The sequence below is a fragment of the Pygocentrus nattereri genome, chromosome 24 (assembly GCF_015220715.1).
Source record: "Pygocentrus nattereri isolate fPygNat1 chromosome 24, fPygNat1.pri, whole genome shotgun sequence".
Taxonomy (NCBI): Eukaryota; Metazoa; Chordata; class Actinopteri; order Characiformes; family Serrasalmidae; genus Pygocentrus; species Pygocentrus nattereri.
The window spans coordinates 20860286-20884937 of NC_051234.1; the positions used below are offsets into that span (position 1 = coordinate 20860286).

At 39.8% G+C, this 24652-nt stretch overlaps 1 protein-coding gene across 1 annotated transcript in view; it reads right to left on the reverse strand.

Annotated features, from left to right (window-relative positions):
* cntnap2a (contactin associated protein 2a) overlaps window positions 1–24652 on the reverse strand; it is a 655370-nt gene that overhangs the window by 386029 nt on the left and 244689 nt on the right. The window contains exon 3 of the mRNA XM_017717995.2: window positions 11482–11675. Within this exon, the coding sequence (XP_017573484.2) occupies window positions 11482–11675 (194 nt within the window). The remainder of the gene's footprint in view (window positions 1–11481; window positions 11676–24652) is intronic.

The window sequence follows — 24652 nt, forward strand, 5'->3', positions numbered from 1 at the left end:
TCTGTCGGTTGAGCAGCTCTGTCACAGCAACCTGCCACTAAACATGCTCTTCCTGTCCATGATGATGGTGTTCAGTGGGTGGCCATCATCCTCCATAAAGGAGAGCAGTTTGTGTAATGTCCTTGTCTCAGCCACCTTGACCACAGAGTGAAGTTCCGCACCGACAACTGACCCCGCTTGCGTAACCAGCTTGACCAGTCGCCATCTCATCTCTCCTTTTTATGCTTCCTCCCCAGCACACCACAGCATCGAAAAGACAGCTGGCAACCATGGTCTGATAGAACACCTGCAGAAGCTTCCTGTATATGTTAAAGGACCTCAGCCTCCTCAGGAAGTAGAGCCTGCTTTAACCCTTCCTGTACAGGATGTCTGTGTTGGCTGACCAGTCCAACCTATCATCCAGTTGCAGCCCAAGATACCTGTAGGTCATTACCCTCTCCACTTCAACCCTCTCAATAGAGATTGGCTGTGTGGGTGGCCTAACCCAGCAAAAGTCCACTACCATCTCCTTGGTCTTGGCACTGTTCAGAAGCAGGTTGCTCCCATGGCACCACTAACAAAGTCCTTCACCAGGGTCTTGTACTCCCCCTCCTGCCCTCCCCATACACAAGCCACGATGGCAGGGTCATCAGAAAACTTCTGCATGTGGCATGTCTCAGTGTTGTACTGAACGTCTGAGGTGTAAAGTGTGAACAGAAAGGGGGAAAGTACAGTCTCTGATGTACAGCCCTGACATACTGAGGTCTGCCAGTGAGGTAGTCAGTAATCCAGGAGACCAGGTGTAGATCCACTTGCATGTTAACCGGCTTGTCTCTCAATTGGAGGAGCTGAATGGTATTAAAGGCACTGGAAAAATCAAAGAACATGACTCTTACAGCACAACCACCCTTGTCCAGATAAGAGTGGGCACGATGGAGGAGGTATGGCATGGCATCCTCCACTCCCACTTTCTCCCTGTAGGCGAACTGCAGGGGGTCTGTTGCATGTCGAATCTGGGGTCTATGAAGGTGTAGAAGAAGGTGCTCCAGTATCTTCATGACATGGGATGTTAGAGCAACAGGCCTGAAGTCATGGAGTTCACTGGGTCGCCCCCTCTTGGGGACTGGAATGAGGCATGATGTCTTCCACAGTGTGGGAACGCCTCCCCAAGCGCAGACTCAGGAAGATGTGCTGAAGGGGTGACCCCAGCTCAGCAGCACAAGACCTAAGTAGTCTAGGACATACATTGTCCAGACCAGCTGCTTTCCTTGAGTGGAGTTTCCTCAGCTCACCTCTAACTTGATCTGCAGTGAAAATGTGCAGGGGGGGCTATAGCGGTGCTGTGTTTCAGATCAGAACATGAGGGTAAACGAGGGACAGGTGGAAACACAGGTGGAGACAATCAGGGGTGGAGTCACAGACAAGAGGGCAGGACTAAAAACCAAAACAAAAGCACATGGACAGGACTGGGAAGTAAACACAACAGGAGCACATGGGGGAGTGGGAGGAGCCAAGAGTGACAATTACCCTCATGAAGGTTTTATTAATGGTTTAAATGAGTCTGTAACCGTCATTTCGTAAGTCAGACACACTGTCAAAATCATTATTCAGTATTTATAACAAATTAAAAGGGCAACAGTGAGCTGTTATATCTGTCAATAGCTGTAAATAAAGAATAAGATTAGTAACCATCAAGATCTGAGGTTTAGCAGCATAAATGAATTTGAAAGTATTTCCCCTTCAATTTATGCAATATACTTGCTGAAAATGATTTTTAAAGATGTTTATGACCTAATTAATAACACTAATATGATTTTTAGTTGAGTGTGAAGTGGTTGGGTATGCTGATCAGCATCTCCAAATTTGAGTCCATGGTCTTAGCCCGGAAAAGGTTGGCATGCCCACTCCAGGCAAGGGGAAAGGACCTGCCCCAGGTGGAGGAGTTTAAGTATCTCAGAGTTTTGTTCACGAGTGATGGGAAGATTGATCGTGAGATCGGCCACATGCCTGGGACAGTAGTGCAGCAGTAATGCGGTCACTGTACCGGACTGTAGTGGTTTACCGGTCGGTCTACATCCCGACCCTCACCTATGGTCATGAGCTGTGGGTAATGACCGAAAGAATGAGATCACAAATACAAGCAGCAGAAATGAGCTTTTTTGTAGGGGGGTGGGCTATATTCTATTTGATCTATTTGGACATCCGTGAGGAGCTCGGAATAGAGCCGCCATTCCTCTGCATTGAGAGGAGCCAGCTGAGGTGGTTCGGGCAACTGATTCCCGGTGGGAGTGTAACTACCACAGCCTAAGACCCCGGGGTCGTCCTAGGACCCGCTGGAGGGATTACATCTCCAAGTTGGCCTGGGAGCGGCTTGGGGTCCCTGGGAATGAGCTGGAGGAAGTTGCAGGGGACAGGGTCACCTGAAATTCTCCGCTCTTTCAACTGCTACCCTATCTGGACTAAGTAGTTAACAACGATGATGATGATGATGATAATGATAATATGATTTACTCTTTTATGTTTTTAAATTCTTCATAAACCCTTTGTAAAATTGGTGCCATATTTTAAAATACATGCATATAAATTACATATAAAAACTCAAAAGATGTGTAGGTTCACTGCTGGTATTGGCTAGTAAATAAAAGGGCTATATTTGCGTTATGGACATCGCAACTCCTGGTTCCTATCACCACCAATAAATGCCTTTTCATATTAGAATTAGGCAGAGCTTTTGAAAAATACACTTTAAGTTCCCCTTTAAAGTCTGTCTAAGATCTGAAGCCCAGTGTAATCTCTAAAGTCTTCTCTTAGATGGTCACTTTGTGTAATGACCTGTACAGCTGTGCTTGTAGGCTATTTTGTGTACTCAAAGGTTCAGTTCACATATAAATGTTTTTCTCCAGTTACTGACTGACATGGCAACATAAGAATGGAATAAATAACACAGAACATAGTGAACCAGCGTGAACTCTCACTGTAAGATTAGGGCAGTAAAAAAGGAAAGAAACTGACAAGCCATAAATCCTAAACTCTGATCCATGCCTGATGTCACGTCCGAGCACAGATCAAAAGCAAACACATCTCACAGCAGCTCCATGTATCATCCATCACACCTGAGTGACAGTGTGGAATCACAGCAGGTTTTCAAATATATCACACCGGCCAATGCAGTTGCAGCACGGACGGTGCATGACTGCATTACAGCAACAAAGGAGGTGATAAAATTCATAACAATTTGTGACAGCTTGTCATTTCATGATAAATGGTGTATCACCGGTGTTTAACAAAAGCATCCATACTCTTCTTCTGTCCTTCATTCAGTTCAGCTAGCAAAGTTGGGTAATTTAAACGAGGATTCTCTGCTGGAAGATTCCACATTAATGCATAAAACATCTTAATCAGCACTTTTTCACTGAAAAATGTCTACAGTGCCAAAGATTTCTGATAAAAAAATAAAATAAAATTATATATATATATATATATATATATATATATATATATATATATATATATATATATATATATACACACCGCTCAAAAAAATAAAGGGAACACTTAAACAACACAATATAACTCCAAGTAAATCAAACTTCTGTGAAATCAAACTGTCCACTTAGGAAGCAACACTGATTGACAATCAATTTCACAGCTGTTGTGCAAATGGAATAGACAACAGGTGGAAATTATTGCCAATTAGCAAGACACACTCAATAAAGGAGTGGTTCTGCAGGTGGGGACCACAGACCACTTCTCAGTACCTTTCTGGCTGATGTTTTGGTCACTTTTGAATGTTGGTGGTGCTTTCACACTCGTGGTAGCATGAGACTCTACAACCCACACAAGTGGCTCAGGTAGTGCAGCTCATCCAGGATGGCACATCAATGCGAGCTGTGGCAAGAAGGTTTGCTGTGTCTGTCAGCGTAGCGTCCAGAGGCTGGAGGCGCTACCAGGAGACAGGCCAGTACACCATGAGACGTGGAGGAGGCCGTAGGAGGGCAACAACCCAGCAGCAGGACCGCTACCTCCGCCTTTGTGCAAGGAGGAACAGGAGGCGCACTGGCAGAGCCCTGCAAAATGACCTCCAGCAGGCCACAAATGTGCATGTGTCTGCACAAACGGTTAGAAACCGACTCCATGAGGATGGTATGAGGGCCCGACGTCCACAGATGGGGGTTGTGCTCACAGCCCAACACCGTGCAGGACGCTTGGCATTTGCCAGAGAACACCAGGACTGGCAAATTTGCCACTGGTGCCCTGTGCTCTTCACAGATGAAAGCAGGTTCATACTGAGCACATGTGACAGACGTGACAGAGTCTGGAGATGCTGTGGAGAGCGATCTGCTGCCTGCAACATCCTTCAGCATGACCGGTTTGGCAGTGGGTCAGTAATGGTGTGGGGTGGCATTTCTTTGGAGGGCCTCCATGTGCTCGCCAGAGGTAGCCTGACTGCCATTAGGTACCGAGATGAGATCCTCAAACCCCTTGTGAGACCATATGCTGGTGCGGTTGGCCCTGGGTTCCTGCTAATGCAGGACAATGCTAGACCTCATGTGGCTGGAGTGTGTCAGCAGTTCCTGCAAGATGAAGGCATTGAAGCTATGGACTGGCCCGCCTGTTCCCCACATCTGAATCCGATTGAGCACATCTGGGACATCATGTCTCGCTCCATACACCAATGCCACGTTGCACCACAGACTGTCCAGGAGTTGGCAGATGCTTAAGTCCAGGTCTGGGAGGAGATCCCTCAGGAGACCATACGCCACCTCATCAGGAGCATGCCCAGGCGTTGTAGGGAGGTCATACAGGCACGTGGAGGCCACACACAATACTGAGCCTCATTCTGACTTGTTTTAAGGACATTACATCAAAGTTGGATCAGCCTGTCGTGTGTTTTTCCACTTTAATTTTGTGTGTGACTCCAAATCCAGGCCTCCATTGGTTAATAAATTTGATTTCCATTGATGATTCTTGTGTGATTTTGTGTCAGCACATTCAACTTTGTACAGAACAAAGTATTCAATGAGAATATTTCATTCATTCACATCTAGGATGTGTTATTTGAGTGTTCCCTTTATTTTTTTGAGCAGTATATATATATACATATTATAAACTGTAAGGGATCACATTTAGGATATTTTTAGAAAAATGTTTAACTCTTACAGCCCCCGGCCCCCATGTACATATCAGATGGACAACATTAATACCCCACTTACCATGTCACTCTTACTGTAGTATATAAAACCCAGTCCCAGAAAACAAAACCATTGAAGGTGATCAAATTTACAACTCAATCTAAAGTCCTTAGCATAATCAAACAAATACTAATTGTCTGTTTTTACCCCAGCCAACATTGTTAAGCTAGTTACATCATATCTTATTTCAGCCCATATATTAGCTGAAAAATGAGTTTGTGAAGTGTTAGTTTTAGTGATAAACTGACTAAATGATGTTGAAATCTATACAGTCTAAATACGCTCCTCTGTGCTCCGTGTATCTGCTCTGCAGTGCAGGGCTTCTTATCTGTTTTGTGGGAGTCTTCAGCTGCTTGCAGTAGTCTTTCAATGCTTCCTTCTTTAGATTAAACAGATTAGAACAAAATATAAGACGTTTATAATGCCCTCCAGTGGAGATATAATGCCCTCTAGAGGTCAGACATCTCATGGTTCTTGTATAACCTTAGACTGATGATCACTAGAAGCTATATTGCATACTACTATGTGACAAAGGACAATAAAAACAAAACAAATGAAGTATTCCTATTTTAGTTTAAAACACCATTAAGTGCGCCATGTTTCAGACACATTTAAATTTAGCCAAGCTAATGCTACTTGTGAACATGGACAAATACGTGAAAAAAACACATCACCAGCCATAGAAATCAAAATTTAGAGTGTATAACAAAATTATGTTTTATTCACCATTTTATAACTGGCAACTTTGGAATCAATATCAAAGAATTGATACCATTCAAAAATATGCACGATTGTTAAAAAAGTAGAAAAAACAAAACAGCAAAAAAACAACACACTGTAAGGTTGGATATTTAACACTACTGACACAAATGAGCATCTATAGGGCTTTGGTTTATTTGGGTTTTTAATGAGAAAAGGCAAATGGGTCCTCATTTCTATTAATTGCTTTTAATAACAATAGCATGCTATAATCATATATGAATTACTTCTCACTTATAGCTTACTGAAGCAAGTGAGGATATATTTTATTATTATCTGAATTTGATGAAAAGTTGTGTGTACTTGTAAAGCATACTTTACATTTTTGCTGTACAACATGTGCAAAAATTTGCCATTAATATGTGCACAGTGTCATTATTTGCAACCAAAACAAGTAGCAAAGAGACAAGCACTTATGTGGTTTATGTGGGCTGAGAACTAAACGAACGTGTACAAATTACATCGCAAACAGCAATCAGCGGGGTCCAAGTACCACACACCTTATGCGGTCAACATAGGCCACTTAGCAGATAGAACGAAATGATGGATGGAGTTTTAAGAATGACCTCTATGTGTAATAATGGCAAAAGACAACAGCAGATGTTTCGTACACGTTGACCTTTTGACCTTGGTATTCTTTGGCGATTGCTTTTTTACTTGTATTTTGTCACCATAACGCTGCATTTTTATGTCAAAACTATTTACAACTAAGCCAAGTATCTAAGAGACACGCATTTTGTTTCTGTCTGATGGTGATGTATATATACACACACACACACACACACACACACACACACACACACACATATATATATATATATATATATATAAAACAAAACCTTGTAATAATAATTTAAAAATGCCATATGCCCTTTATATTGTCTGTAAATGTCATCATAAATGGACCAAAAGAAATGTCCTAAAATGACTTGGAAAAATGTCTGGTTCCATTGACTCACATTAAAAGTAATGTATGATATTCCTTCTCCTGTAAAGTTACCATTTTGGAGAAACAGTGTTTTGTTCTGACAACAGCGATACGTTTTATATATATATATATATATGGAATGATCTGTAGCCTTGTTCATGCTTAATAAAGTGTTCTCCTTATAACAAACATATTTAGAGATATTAAGAGATAACTATAGAGCTCTTAGAACATTAAAGCATTTGTATGAAGTCTGCTATAAAAAGTCTGAGCCATTCAGTTGCTTCTTTAATAATAAACCTATTGTAATCAAGGTGCTTTAATGAGGAATTGTACACAATTAAGGCCTACGCAGGAGAATCTCTAATGCAATTCCCTGCACTACCCTTTCCATATGTAAAAATTATTGATCCAGCATGCATTAACCGGTAATGTAACCTCTAAGTGCTATCATCCTGCTCCAGATTGAGAGCACTCTGAGCATTTCTTAGGGAAAAAAAGAAAGCTGAAGAAAAAGAAAATCACCCAACCTTCTATTGTTTTCTCATCTCTTGTCTGCTTCTTCCATTTCTACATGAATATGGAGCAGAAAGGCAGGTAGCTGATTTAGCAGGACATGGCTGAGAGCTTTAAAAAGTGAATTTCCAAACCTTCAGAGGTTTGAGAGGTATTCGCTATTCATTTGCGCGACGCAGGCAGCATCTACTGGGATCCGATCAGAAAAGCACACGCTGCGCCTGGCTCAGCTCTCATCATCACGGCCTCATTTAACTCGGTTTAAACAAAGCCCTGAAGATGGAGGCGTAGAAGGGAGGAGACGTGCCTCATCAACAGCAAGAGAACACAACCATGGCCAATAACAGAGCTGATTACACATGTGACTGACAAATCTGCAGAATCTACACACCTTCAGCGTGACCCTGGTAACACCTTCCACGCTAACCATGGCTTTAGGTACAAGAGAGCCTCCATTCTACCTTAACAGCACCTCTTGTAATAGGTATAGTGACAGCAATGACAAAGGCAGCTGTCTCTGTAATACACAGCAAATGGAAAGTGAATTCAAAAGCACATAGAAGCAGAGTTAGGGGACCAGGCTGGCAATCAGCTTGTCACGAATTTGCTTCTTTAGCTCTAAATTGTAGTTTTTAGGTTTTTTTTATTAAAAACTGGGAAAATTGATCCATTTTGTAGTAAAGGGGAGGAAGGTTAGCCTTTTTCTTAAAAGCCAGTGCATGTCAAAGACGCAGATACTGGATAAGGGCCCAAAAAGGTCGTAACACTGCTGTGAAAAAAAACAGCAGTAACCATAAGCTATGCAAAACATAGTATTAGAATTAATGTGTAATTTTTTTTTTTGGGGGGGGGGCTGCATGGCACTGTAATGTAGCCTACCTGTGGCTTTAAAAGATGAAAACACCAATATTTATGAATCATTTTGTCCCGGTTTTTTCTGCAATAGCTGGCCCAGCTCTACTTATATGATACCAATTTTTTTATGACACTCTATGACATTAGTATGAACAAATTCAAGCTTCTGAGGGAAACTACTGTTTTTAGCCATACAACATTCTTTATTAATTATATCATATACTATTAAACTTAACAGTTCAATACGGTTTAAGTCATTCCTGTGATGACTTAGTTGGCCTGAAAAAGCCAACCTACTGTTCCTCTGCTTTCTTATTATTCTTCTACAGCCAAAATTTTGCAACGCTGCTCCTCCTGCAACTTTTCAGCTAGAACCACTAAACAGGATCATAAAGCCTATGTCTAAGTAGGTGGCTTGTGCTTTTTTTTAAATCAATTCAACTTTGGGAGTCAGTGCGATGTGTTCATTCACTATGATTTTTTTTTCTACAGGAATGAATGAGGGAATGCTTAATATGTTGAAACTGAGCCAGTCCACTAACAAAACATACAATGCTTATACTTATACCTCTTATTCTGCCACAGTACAGACACGTAAGCCAAATATTTTTGGACACTCTTCTTATGTCACCACCATACAAGTGTGCTAGCAACACCTAAACAACCACCTGGGATAGCATAACGATGCCCTAGCAACACCTTAGCAACCACTTAACAATTACCAAGCAATGCCCTAATGATAAGTTTGAACGCCATAGCAACCTCGCAACAACACCACAGCAACCTAGGATTACTCTATAAACCCGGAATTACTACATAAACCCTATTAAGGTACCAGACACATTATTTGATAACTTCTGAAGCATTACTAGCTGGCTTTGTCAAGCCAGCTTAAGGCTTGTTCACAAACTTTATCGGTCTAGTTACCATTTAAATTGAAATCATTTTTAGTAACACTGGCCTCATGATAGCCTTGCTGATTCAGCGCAAAACTAAAGAAACAAACTTCTGATTGACTATTCATTCGGAGAACGGAGAAAATTTGATAAATTTGACATTTCGCTGAACTGTTCCTTTAATAGGTAGCAGAGAGAAAGCTAAAGCAGAAGCAGATTACTCGCTCAGCAGCAGTTCCCCCTCGATTGGCCTCAGGCAGAGATGGTAGCACTACTATTCCCTGTCAGATAAGCCCCAAATCACCTTCCTCAACCTCCACACTGTCACTCTTAGAGCCTCTCTGATTGCTTAGTCTTGATTAAGGCTTCATGCTAGAAATCAGGACACCAGTCTGACTGAGTGATCTTCAACTGTCCTTGCTAAGAACTTTGCCATGTCGACTTTGGTGAACAGAACCATTAGCATTACAGCTGACATTATGGGAATTTCAGTGCAATGGAGGGGGGCCAGTAAAGGTATTTTTATTAAGGGAATTTCTTTTATCTCTTCCCCATTATGGCCATGTCTGGTGTCTGACATTAGCTTCCTTAGTTCCTCAGTTAACACATGTCTGTGGTGAGCAGGAATGAAGTTACCTTTAGCTTCACTTATCATAGCCAACAAGTAAAGGCAGCTTTTAAATTAGCCAATTAGTATTCTGCTAACTGCAGACACTTGTTTCAAGCTGTGTTGAGTTGTAAGGTAATCTCAAACTGACTGCCGTATGTGACTTCTGACACTGTATGACATTTTTATGTCTAACAACAGTAACAGCCATCTAATTGCCATTTTGTCTATTTTAATAAATAACAACAAACACACTCCAGTTAGTATACTAATTGTATAATTTATGAGATGTGAGCAGCTATATCGAATAAGGAGAAATGCCAAGTCATAATGCCAGATCCTGGTTTCTATCTCACCAGTGTAATTTGTAAATGGTCAGTCCTGTTTATCTAGTTATAGGACTTAACACTGATTCCTATACGCTCATAATGTGAGTGAGAACCACTTTACTCAACCAGGTAGATGATAAGCTCACCAATCAAATCAACCTTTACCAGCAGTGATGCAAACCAATCCGTGTGTAGTAGTGGTAATGCAAACCAATCAGTATGTAGTTGCAGTAATGCCAACCAATCAGTGCTCAGTACAAAACCAATCAGCACTCAGGAGCAGGAATCCTAACCAATCAGCACTTAGTAGCAGGAATCCCAACTCATCAGCATTCAGTAGCAGTAATGGCAACCTAGGAGTGGTCATTAGCAATAATGTCAACCAATTACCACTCAGCAGCAGTAATGCCAACCAATCAGTGCTCAGTACAAAACCAATCAGCACTCAGTAGCACTAATGCCAACCAATCAGTGCTCAGTACAAAACAAATCAACATTCAGTTTGCAGTATGCAGAATTTGCAGTAATGCAAACTATTTAGCACTCAGCAGCAGTAATGTCAGGCAATCAGCACTCAGGAGCAGGAATCCTAACCAATCAGCACTTAGTAGCAGGAATCCCAACTCATCAGCATTCAGCAGCAGTAATGGCAACCTAGCAGTGGTCATTAGCAATAATGTCAACCAATTACCACTCAGCAGCAGAAATGCCAACCACTCAGTGCTCAACAGCAAGAATGTCAATCAATCAGTGCTCAGTAACAGTAACATCAACAAATTAGCACTCAATAACTGTTGTGCCAACCAATCAGCACTCAGTAGTATTAATGCTAACCAATCAGGACTCAATAAAAGTAATGCAACCATTTAGCACTTAGCAACAGTAATGCCAACCAATAAGCACTCTGTAACTGTTATGCCAACCAATCAGCACTCAGTAGCAGTAATGTAAACCAATCAACACTCCATAGCAGTAATGCAACCAATCAGCACTCAGAAGCAGTAAAACCAAAACAGTGTAAAATTAAAGAAGCAACCTTCAAACACCAAACATGTCTTGGCTGATCGACCACATTTGGAGTGAGGTAACCTTTTAAGGCTGATGCAAAAACTTCTCCATTAATCTTGTGATGTCTCAGTGCTGTTATATTTATTTGTTATGCAGGTGAGGTTGAAAATTCATGGATTAGCATTACACAAACTAGCATTTCGAACAAGATACACATGCAGTGAAAAATCACAGCACATCCAACAAGAAAAGAAGCCCTGTGCACCTTTTATAAAACGATAAACACAGTAGCACATAAAAAGCTCTGTATCAAAGGTCCGCATCCAAAGTGGCCTGGTCATTATGTATTGAAGGTTCTGGAAGTGAAAAGCAGTCAAAGCAAGCAAGGACATTGCTTCTGTGCAGTACTTACCCATATGTTCCCATCTTGATGGTAAGGTTTCCAGTTCCTGCCCGTGTCACTGTACAGTAACCGGTAGCGTGTTGTCCAATCAGAGCTGCTGTATCGGCCCTGGGTTGCTATGGCTGTGACCTGTTTCCTAATGCCCAGGTCCACTTGAAGCCACTGGTAATGGTCACTGTCCAAAGGAGACCAGCCTCCAGCACCTACACAGAGCAGAGTGTGTGAGGTTATCAGCTTCAGTTTCTGTGCCTTGTTTAGCACTACAGGGAACATGAGAAATGCAATGGAGATTAAAGGGTTTTGCTGTAGTTGTACTGCATATTTGTGTTAGTGTTTCGAGGAGGTGTGACTGAATCCTCTCTGACATAACTGTGCAACACAGCTCGTTTTACAAAAACCTTCATAAGTCTTCAGAGAATCACCTGCTAATGCAAATTTGATTACTTCTTTAATGGATTTTTTGCACTTCACTCAAAGCCTAAAGACACGAGGAAACTGAATTTTACTGAGATTTTGCAAATGCAATCAAAGTGTTAGCATCAAGACAAAAAAGACAACAGGAGCCGCATTACAGAAAAATCCTAACTCTGAAATCTTGTTTAGTCGACATGACAACTTGACAACAGCCATTACAGAATAACAGTTTCTAAGGTTCTTCTTATGTCATCAACACTAGATAGAAAAAAGAGAATTACAGGAATTCTCTGTGGTGATCAAACCTCTGTCTTTGAGTATAAATTTAGCATTTCTAGGCAACTGTGACAAGCATCACAACAGGGTCACTATAATTACTGTATAACTAGTAGGGTAGAGTTCTTTTCCAGGGTCCTATGTTTCCAAGGTTCTACGTCTCCAGGGTCCTACAGTGGTGCTTGAAAGTTTATGAACCCTTTAGAACGTTCTATATTTCTGCATAAATATGACCTAAAATATCATCAGATTTTCACACAAGTCCTAAAAGTAGATAAAGAGAACCCAGTTAAACAAATGACACAAAAATATTATACTGTCATATTATATGTCATTTGTTTATTGAGGAAAATGAGTGGCAAAAGTATGTGAACCTGTAGGATTAGCAGTTAATTTGAAGGTGAAATGAAAGTGTTGACAAAAGACAAAATAGACAAAAAAATTGATTATCATAACAGGATTCCAGACTGAAACACTATTGTAACACTGGGGAGCGAGGAGGCGGACGCATAAGTGGAGATAAGCGACTTTTATTCAGAGCAAATCCAGGGTCATAGTCTAGAAAGTCCAGGTTCGTTAATCCAACACGGATTGAACGGGGGGCAGACATGACAGACAAACCAGAATCACACAATAAACAATCAACACGAACAAACATCCATACAGTTCAAACAAAGACCAATAACCAGACAGGGGAACACACAGGGCTTAAATGCATGAGGGTAAACGAGGGACAGGTGGAAACACAGGTGGAGACAGTCAGGGGGGAGTAACCAAAACAAGGGGCCGGACTAGGAAACCAAAACAAACACACATGGGCTAAACCAAAACACAACACAAACACATGGACAGGACTGGGAGGGGCTAGTCGTGGCAACTATTTCTAATGTCACTGAGAAAAGGTGAGGCTAAACTGCTACAGGTAGATGTGTAATTGTGTTGTTTAGGGGTGTCACAAAAAAAAACAAACAAATCAAAATGGCTGTTTCTGAAGCTCTGCAATGGGCTGGCGACCTGTCCAGGGTTTATCCTGCCTTTTGCCCAATGACCGCTAGGATAGGCTCCAGCACCCTGAGGGAGAAACGGCTTAGAAAATGTGTGTGTGTGTGTGTGTGTGTGTGTGTGTGTGTGTGTGTGTGTTTCTGAAGCTTCGTGTACATATGTGGATTGTATGGACTGGGGGGGAAAGTATATTACATACTATATTAAACTTTATTTCCATGAGTTTTTCACAGTGTTCCATGATATGTACCTTTCATAATGTGTGAAAGCATAATGCCTATTTAAATCACAAGTGCTTTGGAATTCACTGCAAATAATACATTGTTTTTCTATTAAAAACCAACAATACTTTATTCAGTGAAAACCAGTAACAAAAGTCACCCTCCTGGTTACACGGCTGAATTCAACGTTCCTAGAAGAGCAGCGAAGTATTCAGCAATGCTGTATAGCTGCATATTTTTTCCCATTCACCAGTCCCAGGTTGTAAACAGAAAATGTTACTTGTTTGCCACCATATGACAGATCAGCTCAGAAAGAACACCTATATTGTTCTTTTATTCCACCTGAAGAAGCTCTAAGCACTGTCAGAATGTACTTTTTGCATAGCCGCAAGCTGAATGCCTGTAGCCGGTTGTCTTTTTCCTCACTTGTGAAGCATACAAATGCATTCTTTGTGTCTTTTGCTTGAGGCAGGAGCTCTGCTTTAAAAGCAGCTCTTCAAAAATATATTCAAAAGCATTCAAGGCAGAAGACCGTAACGCTCAGGTTCCTTTGCCAAAGCAGAGGAACCACAAAAAGCAGTGATTTTGGGCTGATAAGATGGCGACGTGGCCTCTAGTGGGATCTGATATCTGATCCAATTACACGGCCATTACTTGCTGCTTGGCCTTGACCGGATAAACAAGGGATATCAGTGAAAAGTCAATACTTGGGAACTAGGATTTGCAAGCACTTCAAGGGGACACAATGCTATCTGTAAGGTGGACACATAGGCTACCCATGTTGATAAGTGGATACAAATGGAAATAAACACAATAAGCAATGCTGTTTGACACTCCGGGTAGATTTACGGCCACCCAGAGAGCAGAAGCTGACTGAAGGAGGTGGAGATGTGAGCGGAGCCGAGGGGACAGTGACTCTGCTGCAGACTGCCGCACAGGCAGATGTTCAGAGAAGATAACAGGAGTAGAGGAAGGACACTGGAAGGACACTCCTATGTCCCTATTCAATTTCCAGCCTTCTTAGATGCTCTAATAAACTCTTCTAGAATATTTTAGTTTTCAGCGTCCCACGTGAAGACCTAACTTTTCACCTTGGCCTGTGTTTCTGTCTAATGTCTACTGTGTCTCATGTCTCAATGTAATCAAAGAAGTAAAGTCAAAGTAACTTGAACAGCTTACATAAATCTCACCAAAAAGCAAAAAAACTAATTTAAACCTCATAATAATTTTTGTTATTCAATTTTTTTTTTCCAGGCATGATACGTTTGTCAGTGGTATGCTGGGAAGTTGGGGCAGTTAGCACTAGAACGTTGGCTCTACTGACAGCACCTGCAATGTTTGTTCGGCTGGTTGGCCCAGATGCATAGGGCCCCTTCGCCGTTCCCAAACAATGAATCTGCATTCAGAAACTCAAGGTTTCCAGTGAGTGAAAATTAAAGAAGTCATTTTTGTTACTGTGCCTTTAAGACTGATATAGGTCACCTGACTTCTAAGCTCTATTCTGATTGGCTGCAATTTCTTCTGTGCTGACAATTTTCTGTTTTTTCAATTTTCTGACAATTTTCTGTGCTGACAATCAAAGGAAGGAAGGCCGTTAGTGACTATTGCAGTCAATGAGTATCCAGAAAAGTGCAATTTCACAGATAAACATTAGTATATTTTTATGTATATCTAAAAGTTTTTGCATAAACATCTGTGGCCAAACTAGAGAACATCACTGGCCATGTAAAACAGCAACATCAATCTAATGATCAAATGGCATGGCAAAGCTTCTGTACACAAAATCAATTTTAATACTTAAAATAATTGAAATCCGAACATCAATCATGTGTTGTGAAGTGTTGTTGCTGCAGTGTGGAATACAAGTCGGATAGGGATAAAAGTCAGCTAATGTCTGAGCTTTGTTCTCATTGGCTGTCCTGGATTTTGCTTCAAAAGCAATCAAAGTGGAATCAGTATTTGTAAGTTCAGTTTGAGTGGGCCGGGCTAAACTGCTGCACACAGAATAAGGCAAGTTGGGGGGTCACACTTGACATGCTTTTTGCAGACCAGCAGCTTTTATAAGAGATACTTTGTGCTGTTTTTGCTCAAAAATTTCTATTTAAAGTGGTCAAGTAGTTTATGTGGCAAACGTGCAGCCAGAAGCCATACTCAAAAATATGCTGTGGTGAAAACTCCATGAAAAAAAAAGACTTTGCGGATGTATGCAATTGTTTTTTTTTTGTGACATCACAAAAACAGCAAAATTCAAAACAGGCTGTTTCTGCAGCTTAGGTTTCATGTTTGTATTCTGTAGGCTAGAGAGTGAAAAGTATGTTTTAAAACTTTAATTTCAAACTTTTTATTTAAAACAATTAAATCAGCAATTTCCATGACATGGGCCCTTTAATGTAAATAAAGGCACCTAAAAAATAAAGGAGCATTTAAAAGAAGCAGGAAATCTTAGTATTAGATTAGAATGAATAAAAAAAATATATGATTTGCACAGATTATATATGCCACTGTCCCTGCTCTGGCTGAGGGGATTTAATTCACTGGGGTAATTGATGTGGATGTTGGATGAGTACAGAAGGATAAGAGAGGGATGAGGAAGAAGGAGAAAATGAAGTGCAGGGATCACTGCGTCCACACTGCTTATTAACACCCCAATCTCATGCATGGCCACATTGGTATTCTGCAGAGCCCCATCTACAGTCTGAGTGTGGAGGACCCCCACCCCCCCCCCCCACCCCACCGACCAAAACCTCCCTCACCTCAATCCCCCTCTCTCTCTTTCTCTCATTAGTGTCCCACCGGCTGCCTGCTCAGCCCAGCCGTCTGTCCACCCGCCCGACCGCTCCCTCTCCAGCTGTGAGGGACAAACAAGTTTCCACTCGAGAGGGATCTGACCTTTTCCCTCCCCGGCTCTATCTCACAGATGAACTGCTGCTAAATGGACATTGCAGGCCTCCACCGAATGAGGACAGAGGAGCGGAATGCAAGATTTAAATTTGATAACGGGATCTGAGGCAATAGGAGTGAACACTGCACTACTGGACATCGATGAAGGAAACTTTATAATAGAAAGAACACTGTCTTTTTATGAGGACAAAAGGAATAAAATAGGAAAAAAAAAAGTTAAAAGCATGTAAGTTAAAAACGTATACAAAGTACTTTTCTCAAGTACTAAACATCTGAGAAACCCTAGTAACCAACACAATAGCTGTCGCTTAGCAACACCATAGCAACCACCTGGAACACCTTGATATACATATCCACATTTTTACATGGTGCAAAAAAAAGTCACATTTGGTGTAAATAGTTGATGGAAAAAAATATTCTTCACCAGTCCTTATGAATATTTTCTTAACAACAACAACTTAATGTGATGTTGGCAGAATGGTGCGCAATAACCTGCTAAGCCTAAAAGTTTTGTCACTGCAAAAACCAAGAATTTGTGTCATGTTTATTTATATTGTGCTCTTAGGTGACAGCAACTCTGATTCATGCAAGACCTTGCAGTGGGACATGTTGCAATTTTGCACACTGAAGACTGTGGTTAAAATCCCTGTTTGGGCAGTAATGCTAGTGCTTTTCTCTTAACACTACATTTGTTTTCCTCTGAAAAATTAATTTAGGTTTCTTCCTTAATAAGAGTGTTTGTAACATGCTTGAAACCTGTTTTTGTTTACTTTGCATTTAGGTTGTCCTTTTTTCCATCAAGTCTCTACCCAACTCAAAAACGCTGCTCCACATCACCCCCCCTCCCACACACTCCATGATGCCACTGTTTATATGTACTGTCCCACAGTGATTTTAAAAGTCAGATCACCCAATTTCAGCAGAAAAACAACCAAGATAAGAAGAAATTGTTGCATAGTTTTCCCAAATATGAGCCAAGACAGAACAAAGCCAAATGTGCTTTTTAGTGGAATAAATGACCCAGTTGTGAGCTGATGTGCTGTAATACTGGATGTGAAAGCAAGGGAGAAATGTTTTCTCATTACACTGAGAGTTTAGGGTCAGCTAACACATGATGCTTATTTTTCACCACTGCACTGAACTGTGTTCTGAAAGCACTTGACCTTATGTTCAGGCATCACGAAGGACTTTATGATGTGCTTTGAGTGTTTACTGCTGGCTGACCATCCTCAATAAAACACTGTATGAGTGTGCACACACCAACAAGAGAATTCCATTATTTCAGCTCCTGCACACTGTAGACCTTGGCAACATCAAGAATATGGAGTTATGTAAACATGTGAAAATATGTTTCATGTCATGTAATATTATTATAATGAAAGGAACTAGTTTTGAAGGGTAGATATGTGATGTAGGGAACTGAGAACAATACTATTGCATTTTAAATGTTTTTGAACAATATTGTTTCAATTTCTATCACAATATAAATAAAACTTTCACCTATTTATTTAGTTATATAGTTAGTTAGTTGATTCAGTAAAGCAGCCAAACAGCCAACATAAAAGTTAAATTAATCAAGAAGTTTGTATAAACATCTGTGGCTAAACTACAAAATGACATGTTTGCTTGTGCAAAACAGCAACATCAATCCAAAGATGACGTGACATCGAAAAGCTTCTGTATATGAAAGATAGAAAACCAAGAAATTTGAATGCAGAATGAAAATCATTTAAATCAAATAAGTCAAATTTCATTCTTGTGAAATGTTATTATTGCAGTTTGGTTTAAGGCAGAAACAATGACTGTTAATTGGCTGTGAATATCAACGTCTACAGCTTTGAAACAAAAAACTTATACAACTTTGAAGAAAAATTTCCACCCATTTGAGGAAAATTATCTACAGCTTTGAACCCAAACTCTACAGCTTTGTAGAAACAGTTTCAACCATTTTGAAGAAAAAAACTAAAGTTCTGAAAAAAATATTTCTATACCTTTTGAATATGAAATTTCTACAAGGTTGAAAATGATGTTGAAGGAAAAGTTATACAGTCTTACAAACACTTTACATAGGGTTCAAGAAATGTCTAAAATTTAGGTAAAAATAAGTTCGCCAGCTATGAATAAGACATTTCTACAACTTTGAAGAAGGAAATTCTAGAAAAAAAGTTTTAAAAAAAGCACTTCTGCAGATTTGAAGAAAAAATCTAAAGCTTTGATAAAATCATTTCTGGACCTGTGAAATGAAATTTTATAGCTTTAAAAGTTAAAAATGAATAGCTTTGAAGAGACTAATGCTAAAGTTTTGAGGAAAACCTCTGAACTGCTACTGAACCAGCATGTCCAGAGAGGAAATCAAGCAGTACTTGGAGAAAACCTTGACTGTGCAACAATAAAAGCTAAATGCTTTCATCAGCATCAAGTATGGTACAACAGGCTAGACGAGCCTGCAGATATCTTGAAAGTTCTATAGACCACCAGCTTTCCAATAAACATTTCTCAAAGTGAAAAGGAATGAAAGGATGCAAGTGGAACGGGGGGAAAAGTGAGTCTAAAGCTCTGAAGGATACTGAATCATCTGTCAAATATAATGAGAGCAAAGGTGCTGTGTATTCACTGTTAGATATGTATGGCGCTGAACTGGTGATGCAACCAACAAATGTCTTCAAAAGTGCAAAAGAAACATATCATTTGCCTCTTATTACTAAAAATGTTTGCAGATTCACTCAGTGAGTGCTTTGCAAAGCCCACAGTCAAAGCACAACTAGTTCATCAATGAAAGAAAAATGAAAAAGGAGAAACTTTTGAACTGGCTGAGTCGATCCTTCATTTTATGTCCTATAAATCGCGCATTTGTACTGTGAAAAAGTCAGAAACCTTGCAATTCAAAAGAAAAAAAGGCTTTGAAGAGCCCAGGATCTTCTGGGAAGATCGTGGGTAGATGCTGAGTGTAGCACAGCAAAAGACTCACAAAATAGGCCCAAAATATCATAGCGACCCTGGCCTCTGGCGCTGGCCTCTAAAGGCTCATGAGACATGGCCATACCGATGGCCGCACCAAGATGATCATCTACAGGCATCATGTGGTCACTTAATGGGGCAAGGGCCCATTAGCCCATCATCATGCCCCACTAAAAGCATTACTTTTTGTGTCTGATTCTATAGCGGCAGGTGAAGAAAAATGTGTTGAAAATTGTTCAACTTAAGCAAATAAGTGCTAATTGTCATTCTCAGGAGCAAACTGATCAAAAATGAGGGTGAATAAAACTGAACTAGAGAGCATGCAGGCATGCAGTATGACAGATTTGCTTTTATTTGCTCAAAGGAAAATATTGACTGGCATATGTATCATCCTCCACACTGCTGCTACTGAGGTTTTCTACAAGACCTTGAGAAATACAGGCGACTACCTCTCACCACTGAATCTTGGTTAATAGCTTCCTTTTATGTAGTAATACAATGTTGTGCCACGTTGCTGTCTTACTTCTCCAAAAAAGCTATGTAAGTGCTGGATTCTACAGTCTATAAATTTAAAGTGACATGTAATATGGTGTCACACTTCCTGCCATAAAGACCAGCTCTGCCCCTTCTCTGATTTGCAAAAAGTCCTTATAGTCTAGATGCTCTGTCCTGGATGCATGATAGGGATGTGCTGTGGGCAGATTTCCTATTTGCAGACATTTGGTGATTTGCCCTTTGAGGTTTTTGGACGGCCCACTCATGATTTTGTTCTAGTGCCAGAAACACCTCCAAAATCTCAACTACATGCAGTCTGAATCTGCACAGGTGTGCATCAAGGTAATGCTGATTGGCTCTTTGGAAACGTTGAGGGCATCTTAAACCAGAATTAGCACAAAGTCTGAGGATTGGCCAGCAGAAGAGGTGAAATGTTACATACATTTACAGGACTGTGGAAAAGTCTGAGACGAGGGTCAAGGCAAAAAACAGGACACATTTAATAGAAAAATACACAACAGTTAAACATATCATTTTTTCAGTATTTAGTGTGTTCACTCTGCCTTTATTACAGCTTCCATTCTCCTCAGGAGACTTGCTTTCAGCGTTTCAAAGAAATCTGCATGGATATTTTGATATAAGTTCAGTTTTAGAAGTAGGTTTTGTATTTTCTGCTTTTTGCGATCCAAGTGATCCCAAATACCCTCCGTAATGTTGAGGTGTAGACTCTGGGGTGGACGGCTCATTGTTATAAGTGAACTAGATTTTTTTGGCTATTTCCTTTTCTCATTAAGGTCTTCTTGACAGCTACACGTCCTTTCAATTCACATTTTGATATTTTCATTATTTTTCCATTGTTTTTCATTTACTGTATATTGCTTAAATAAATAGGCTCATTTCCTTTTCTAGATGCAGTGCTGCCTTGATGCCATGCCTGGGACGTCCTGCTGATCTGCTAATGCAGGCAAGGAAACTGTCTACTACATATGAGTGAACCAAAAATGGAAAATTGAAAGAGAAAAAAAGAACAAACATCTGTTTCTCTCAGCATGGGGTAGGGGGTGAGGATTTCTGTTCGGGGGGGGGCCTAAAGGATTTTCATTCCTTACCCCATTATGTCTGATTTGGACACATCATATACTGATACTGTTTTGCATTGGAATAAGCCACAAATAAAACCAATAAAATATACACAATACACATTTTCTTACTAAAATTCCCATCATTAAAATATGTATTTATAAAAAAACTGAAAAAAAGTAAAGTACAGTGAAAAGTGAATGCTAGACACTAGAAGCCACTGAAGTTAAAGACTTCATTATCCACTGTCAGCCACTAAAATGCAGATAAATGGCAGCCATTGACTTTGCGCCATATCTTCATCCAGAATGAAGGTTTTTGGCTATATTGAATCATGACTGTGAATCCTCCGTTTATGAAAGCATCATTTGCAGGTCTAAGCAATACGTTAGTGGAGAAGGCAGAAAGCTGTGGCTGGCATATGGGCGTCCGAATCCCTTCATTAGCCATGACAGACTTTTATGAAGCTGCTTGTCTTACTGTAGCTAATGAGCCTGCGGCTGTGACATCATCAGATACAGTTGCGCAGGGGAGGTTACCAGTAATCTGGATTATATAGTACTTGTCAGTACGCAGTTTTGTTTTATGGGTTACTGCTTCTAAGGATTATCTTTTCCGATTAGGCAATGCAAATAAACCTGCATATTATTGGCTGAGCATGACCATAAACTGCAATAGCTCTGTTAGTGTGACTTACCTCTCTGTTTGATTTTGTGTTAAGGAAGAAGTGGAGGGTTGTGTGAGTATTAGGACTGTACAGACATGATGGAGTAGTCAACTACTGACAGAACAGGAAAGGCTTTTATTTGGCTGCAGTGGTTCTTCATAGCCACAAAGTCCTGAACACTGTATGGAATGTATATATTTTTAATATATCTGTAATAAACACTGGTTAATATTCCTTAAGAGGACCATATTCTGTATTGTTCTTATTTGTTTCTGAAGCCCACCCACCCATTTATGTACCAAAAACTTTTATCATATATTTCATTTAAAATCTTTTCTTTATGGTTTAGAATCAACTGGGTTTTTTTTTGTTACTGCTAGTAAATGAGCTCTTTTCTGATTGGCTGCCACGTACTGTGCCTCAGTCAGAAAACAGTTCAGGCTGAAACACTCCTTATAACTTCTATGTATGTAAATGTGTTGTTTTTTTGACATAAAAATTCAAACACAGGCCGTTTTTGAAGTCGGTGCATGACATGTTGTGTTTCGTAACTTTAATGATTGCATACTACAAGCTCTATTTCAACAAAGATGGGGCAAATGTTTTTCTTGATATAGCCTCTTTAAGCCAGGATAAGAGAGAGAGAGAGAGAGACCCTGTTGACAGGTGCTAACAGGCTACCATCAGCACCTCTTTTCTGACCCTCTGGTCAGATCAAATCCAAAATTAATTGCTTGAGGTGATGGCCAACATGACAGCTGATACTAATTGGCTATGAGACTTTTTTTTTTGACATGCTCTCAGGACTGCTGAAGGTTTTGCTCCAGTACATCCAGTGTAACCAGTGTATGCATAGCCTACCCAAAACAAAAAGCTCCACTGCTAATGAAAATTTCATATGTTATTATCGCCAGGTCAAAGTCCAGAGGTCCACAGTCTCTAATGTTTTAATAAGAAATTGCTGCAGATCAATATAGTTATTATTTCTTCTTGTTCTTGCGGGATTATTAACATCTGGGTCAGAGTGACACATGTGACAAATATAACTTCGCTCCTCTGCAGATAAGACGTTATTAGCATATGCAGCAGCCCACCACTTTCCAAGTGATAATGAGAATCCAAAGCCTGATTTGTGATCCAGACCAGTGACAGCAGCTTCTCATCAGATTTCATACTTCTCTAACCATTATAAGGCCACAGCGGCCTAGGAGGACTAAAGATGCAGACAAAAATGCATCATATCTGAGGGGCTGTGACAAATACAGTATTAAATTTGACACGTTTGATAATTATCCCTTTAAACCGCAGGCTTTTTCTGTTAATAAACGTATGACTTTCTATGAATCTTAACTGCAGAATGCACGTGCTCATTTAAGAGTATCTTAATCAATGTTTATTGGAATTTCTTCTGTCACCACAAACCACTACTTCCGCTACTTCTATTAATAATAAAACAATATTATCAATTATTATTATTTGTAGTATTAGTAGTAGTAATAGTATAAATTCACAGTGTATAATAGATATTTTGGTGTTCAATTAAATCATGTAACCTTTACATTGAACAGTAGAATTATACAGAACTCTTACTATGACAGCATCGGCTTTCCTGCTGAACACAAGTGAAATTACTGTGAGTGAAGTGTTGGCAAAACATTCAAAACCGCTTTCTATGAGGATTAATTTTACTACTCACTTTCAAAGCTTTGCGTAACCTTGCTCCCCCTACCTCAGAGAACTGCTGACCTCTTATACTCCCTCTCGCTCTCTCAGGTCTTCCTGCAATAACGTACTTGCTGTTCCACGCACCAGACTTTCCACTTTGGGAGGGAGGTCCTTCAGTGCCATGGCCCCCAAACTCTGGAATTCTCTTGCTCAGTCCCTCAGGTACTGCTCTTCTTTTTCCTCTTTTAAGTCTGACAAAGACTTTTCTCTGTAATACACATTTTTCTTTTTTGGGTTTGTAGAAGGCGCTGTATAAATGTAACATTATTATTATTATTATTATTATTATTATTATTATTATTATTATTATTATTAGTCTAAATTCCTAATTCCATTCATTTCGTAATTGAAGCGCACTGAATCTAATATTTCATGAATGAATCCACAAAGGCAGGCTTAACTAACTATAAAAAGGAATAGTCAGCTTAACTTCAAATTAAAAGTCAACTTGCATCTTCTGAATTAATGAAACACTAAAGTTCACTCAGCTCACACTTTTTATTCTAGTTAAAAGTTCTTCTAACTCACATTTTTAGTACTCATTTATTCATTCGAGGCAACAAATTACCTCTAAAAGTTTGAGTTTTGAAACTGTTTTTAAGTTGTCTGAAATTATGCATGGAGTTAAATGCACTCAAATGCAAGTTTAACAAACCAAGTACACTCTTTAAAAAGATGGTTCATTAAGGGTCCTTTAGCAAAGGCAATGGTTCTATACAGAGCCATGAACACACAAAGAACCATTTCCTTAAAGAGTTCATTGATGGAGAATGTGCTGCTGATGGTTCTATACACAGCCTTTCTAATAATGGTTCTATACAGCACCAAAAAGGGTTCTTCTTTTGTTACAAGCTTGACATCATTACAACAGCAGAACCATTTTTGGTGCTATATAGGACCATATACCCATCCTCCATCAATCAGAAGAAGCATTTCATCAAGCAAAGAACTCTTCAAGCACACAGATGGTTCTTTGATTGCTCATGGTTCTATATAGAACCACTTTCTTTATTAAAGAACCTTTGAATAGCCATCTTTTTTCAGAGTGTATAAGTATATACACAAACGACACTGCTGCAGAAACGTGAGTTTTCAAGTTCGTGTAACTACATTATTATTTTTATTTTTATTTTTTTGACATCAACATAACTGAACTGACCACAAACTGAAATGGAAAAACAAAACACTTTCCAAAAAAGAGTCTTCAGTTCTAATAACAGCTTGGAGAAAAAATAACTGAGTTAGCAGTAATTTAAGTAGTTTTGTTCAAATCAAACTGACTTAACTGCAGAGACAATAAACACATTCATAGCTAAAAAAACTAAAATGTGTGAAGTGCATCTAAACTTACATTTGACCTACATACCATGTGAACGTGTATGAAAACAAGTGAAGCGCTAATAAACAGAAATCAACTACTTCACGCTGACTCTTGGGTTAC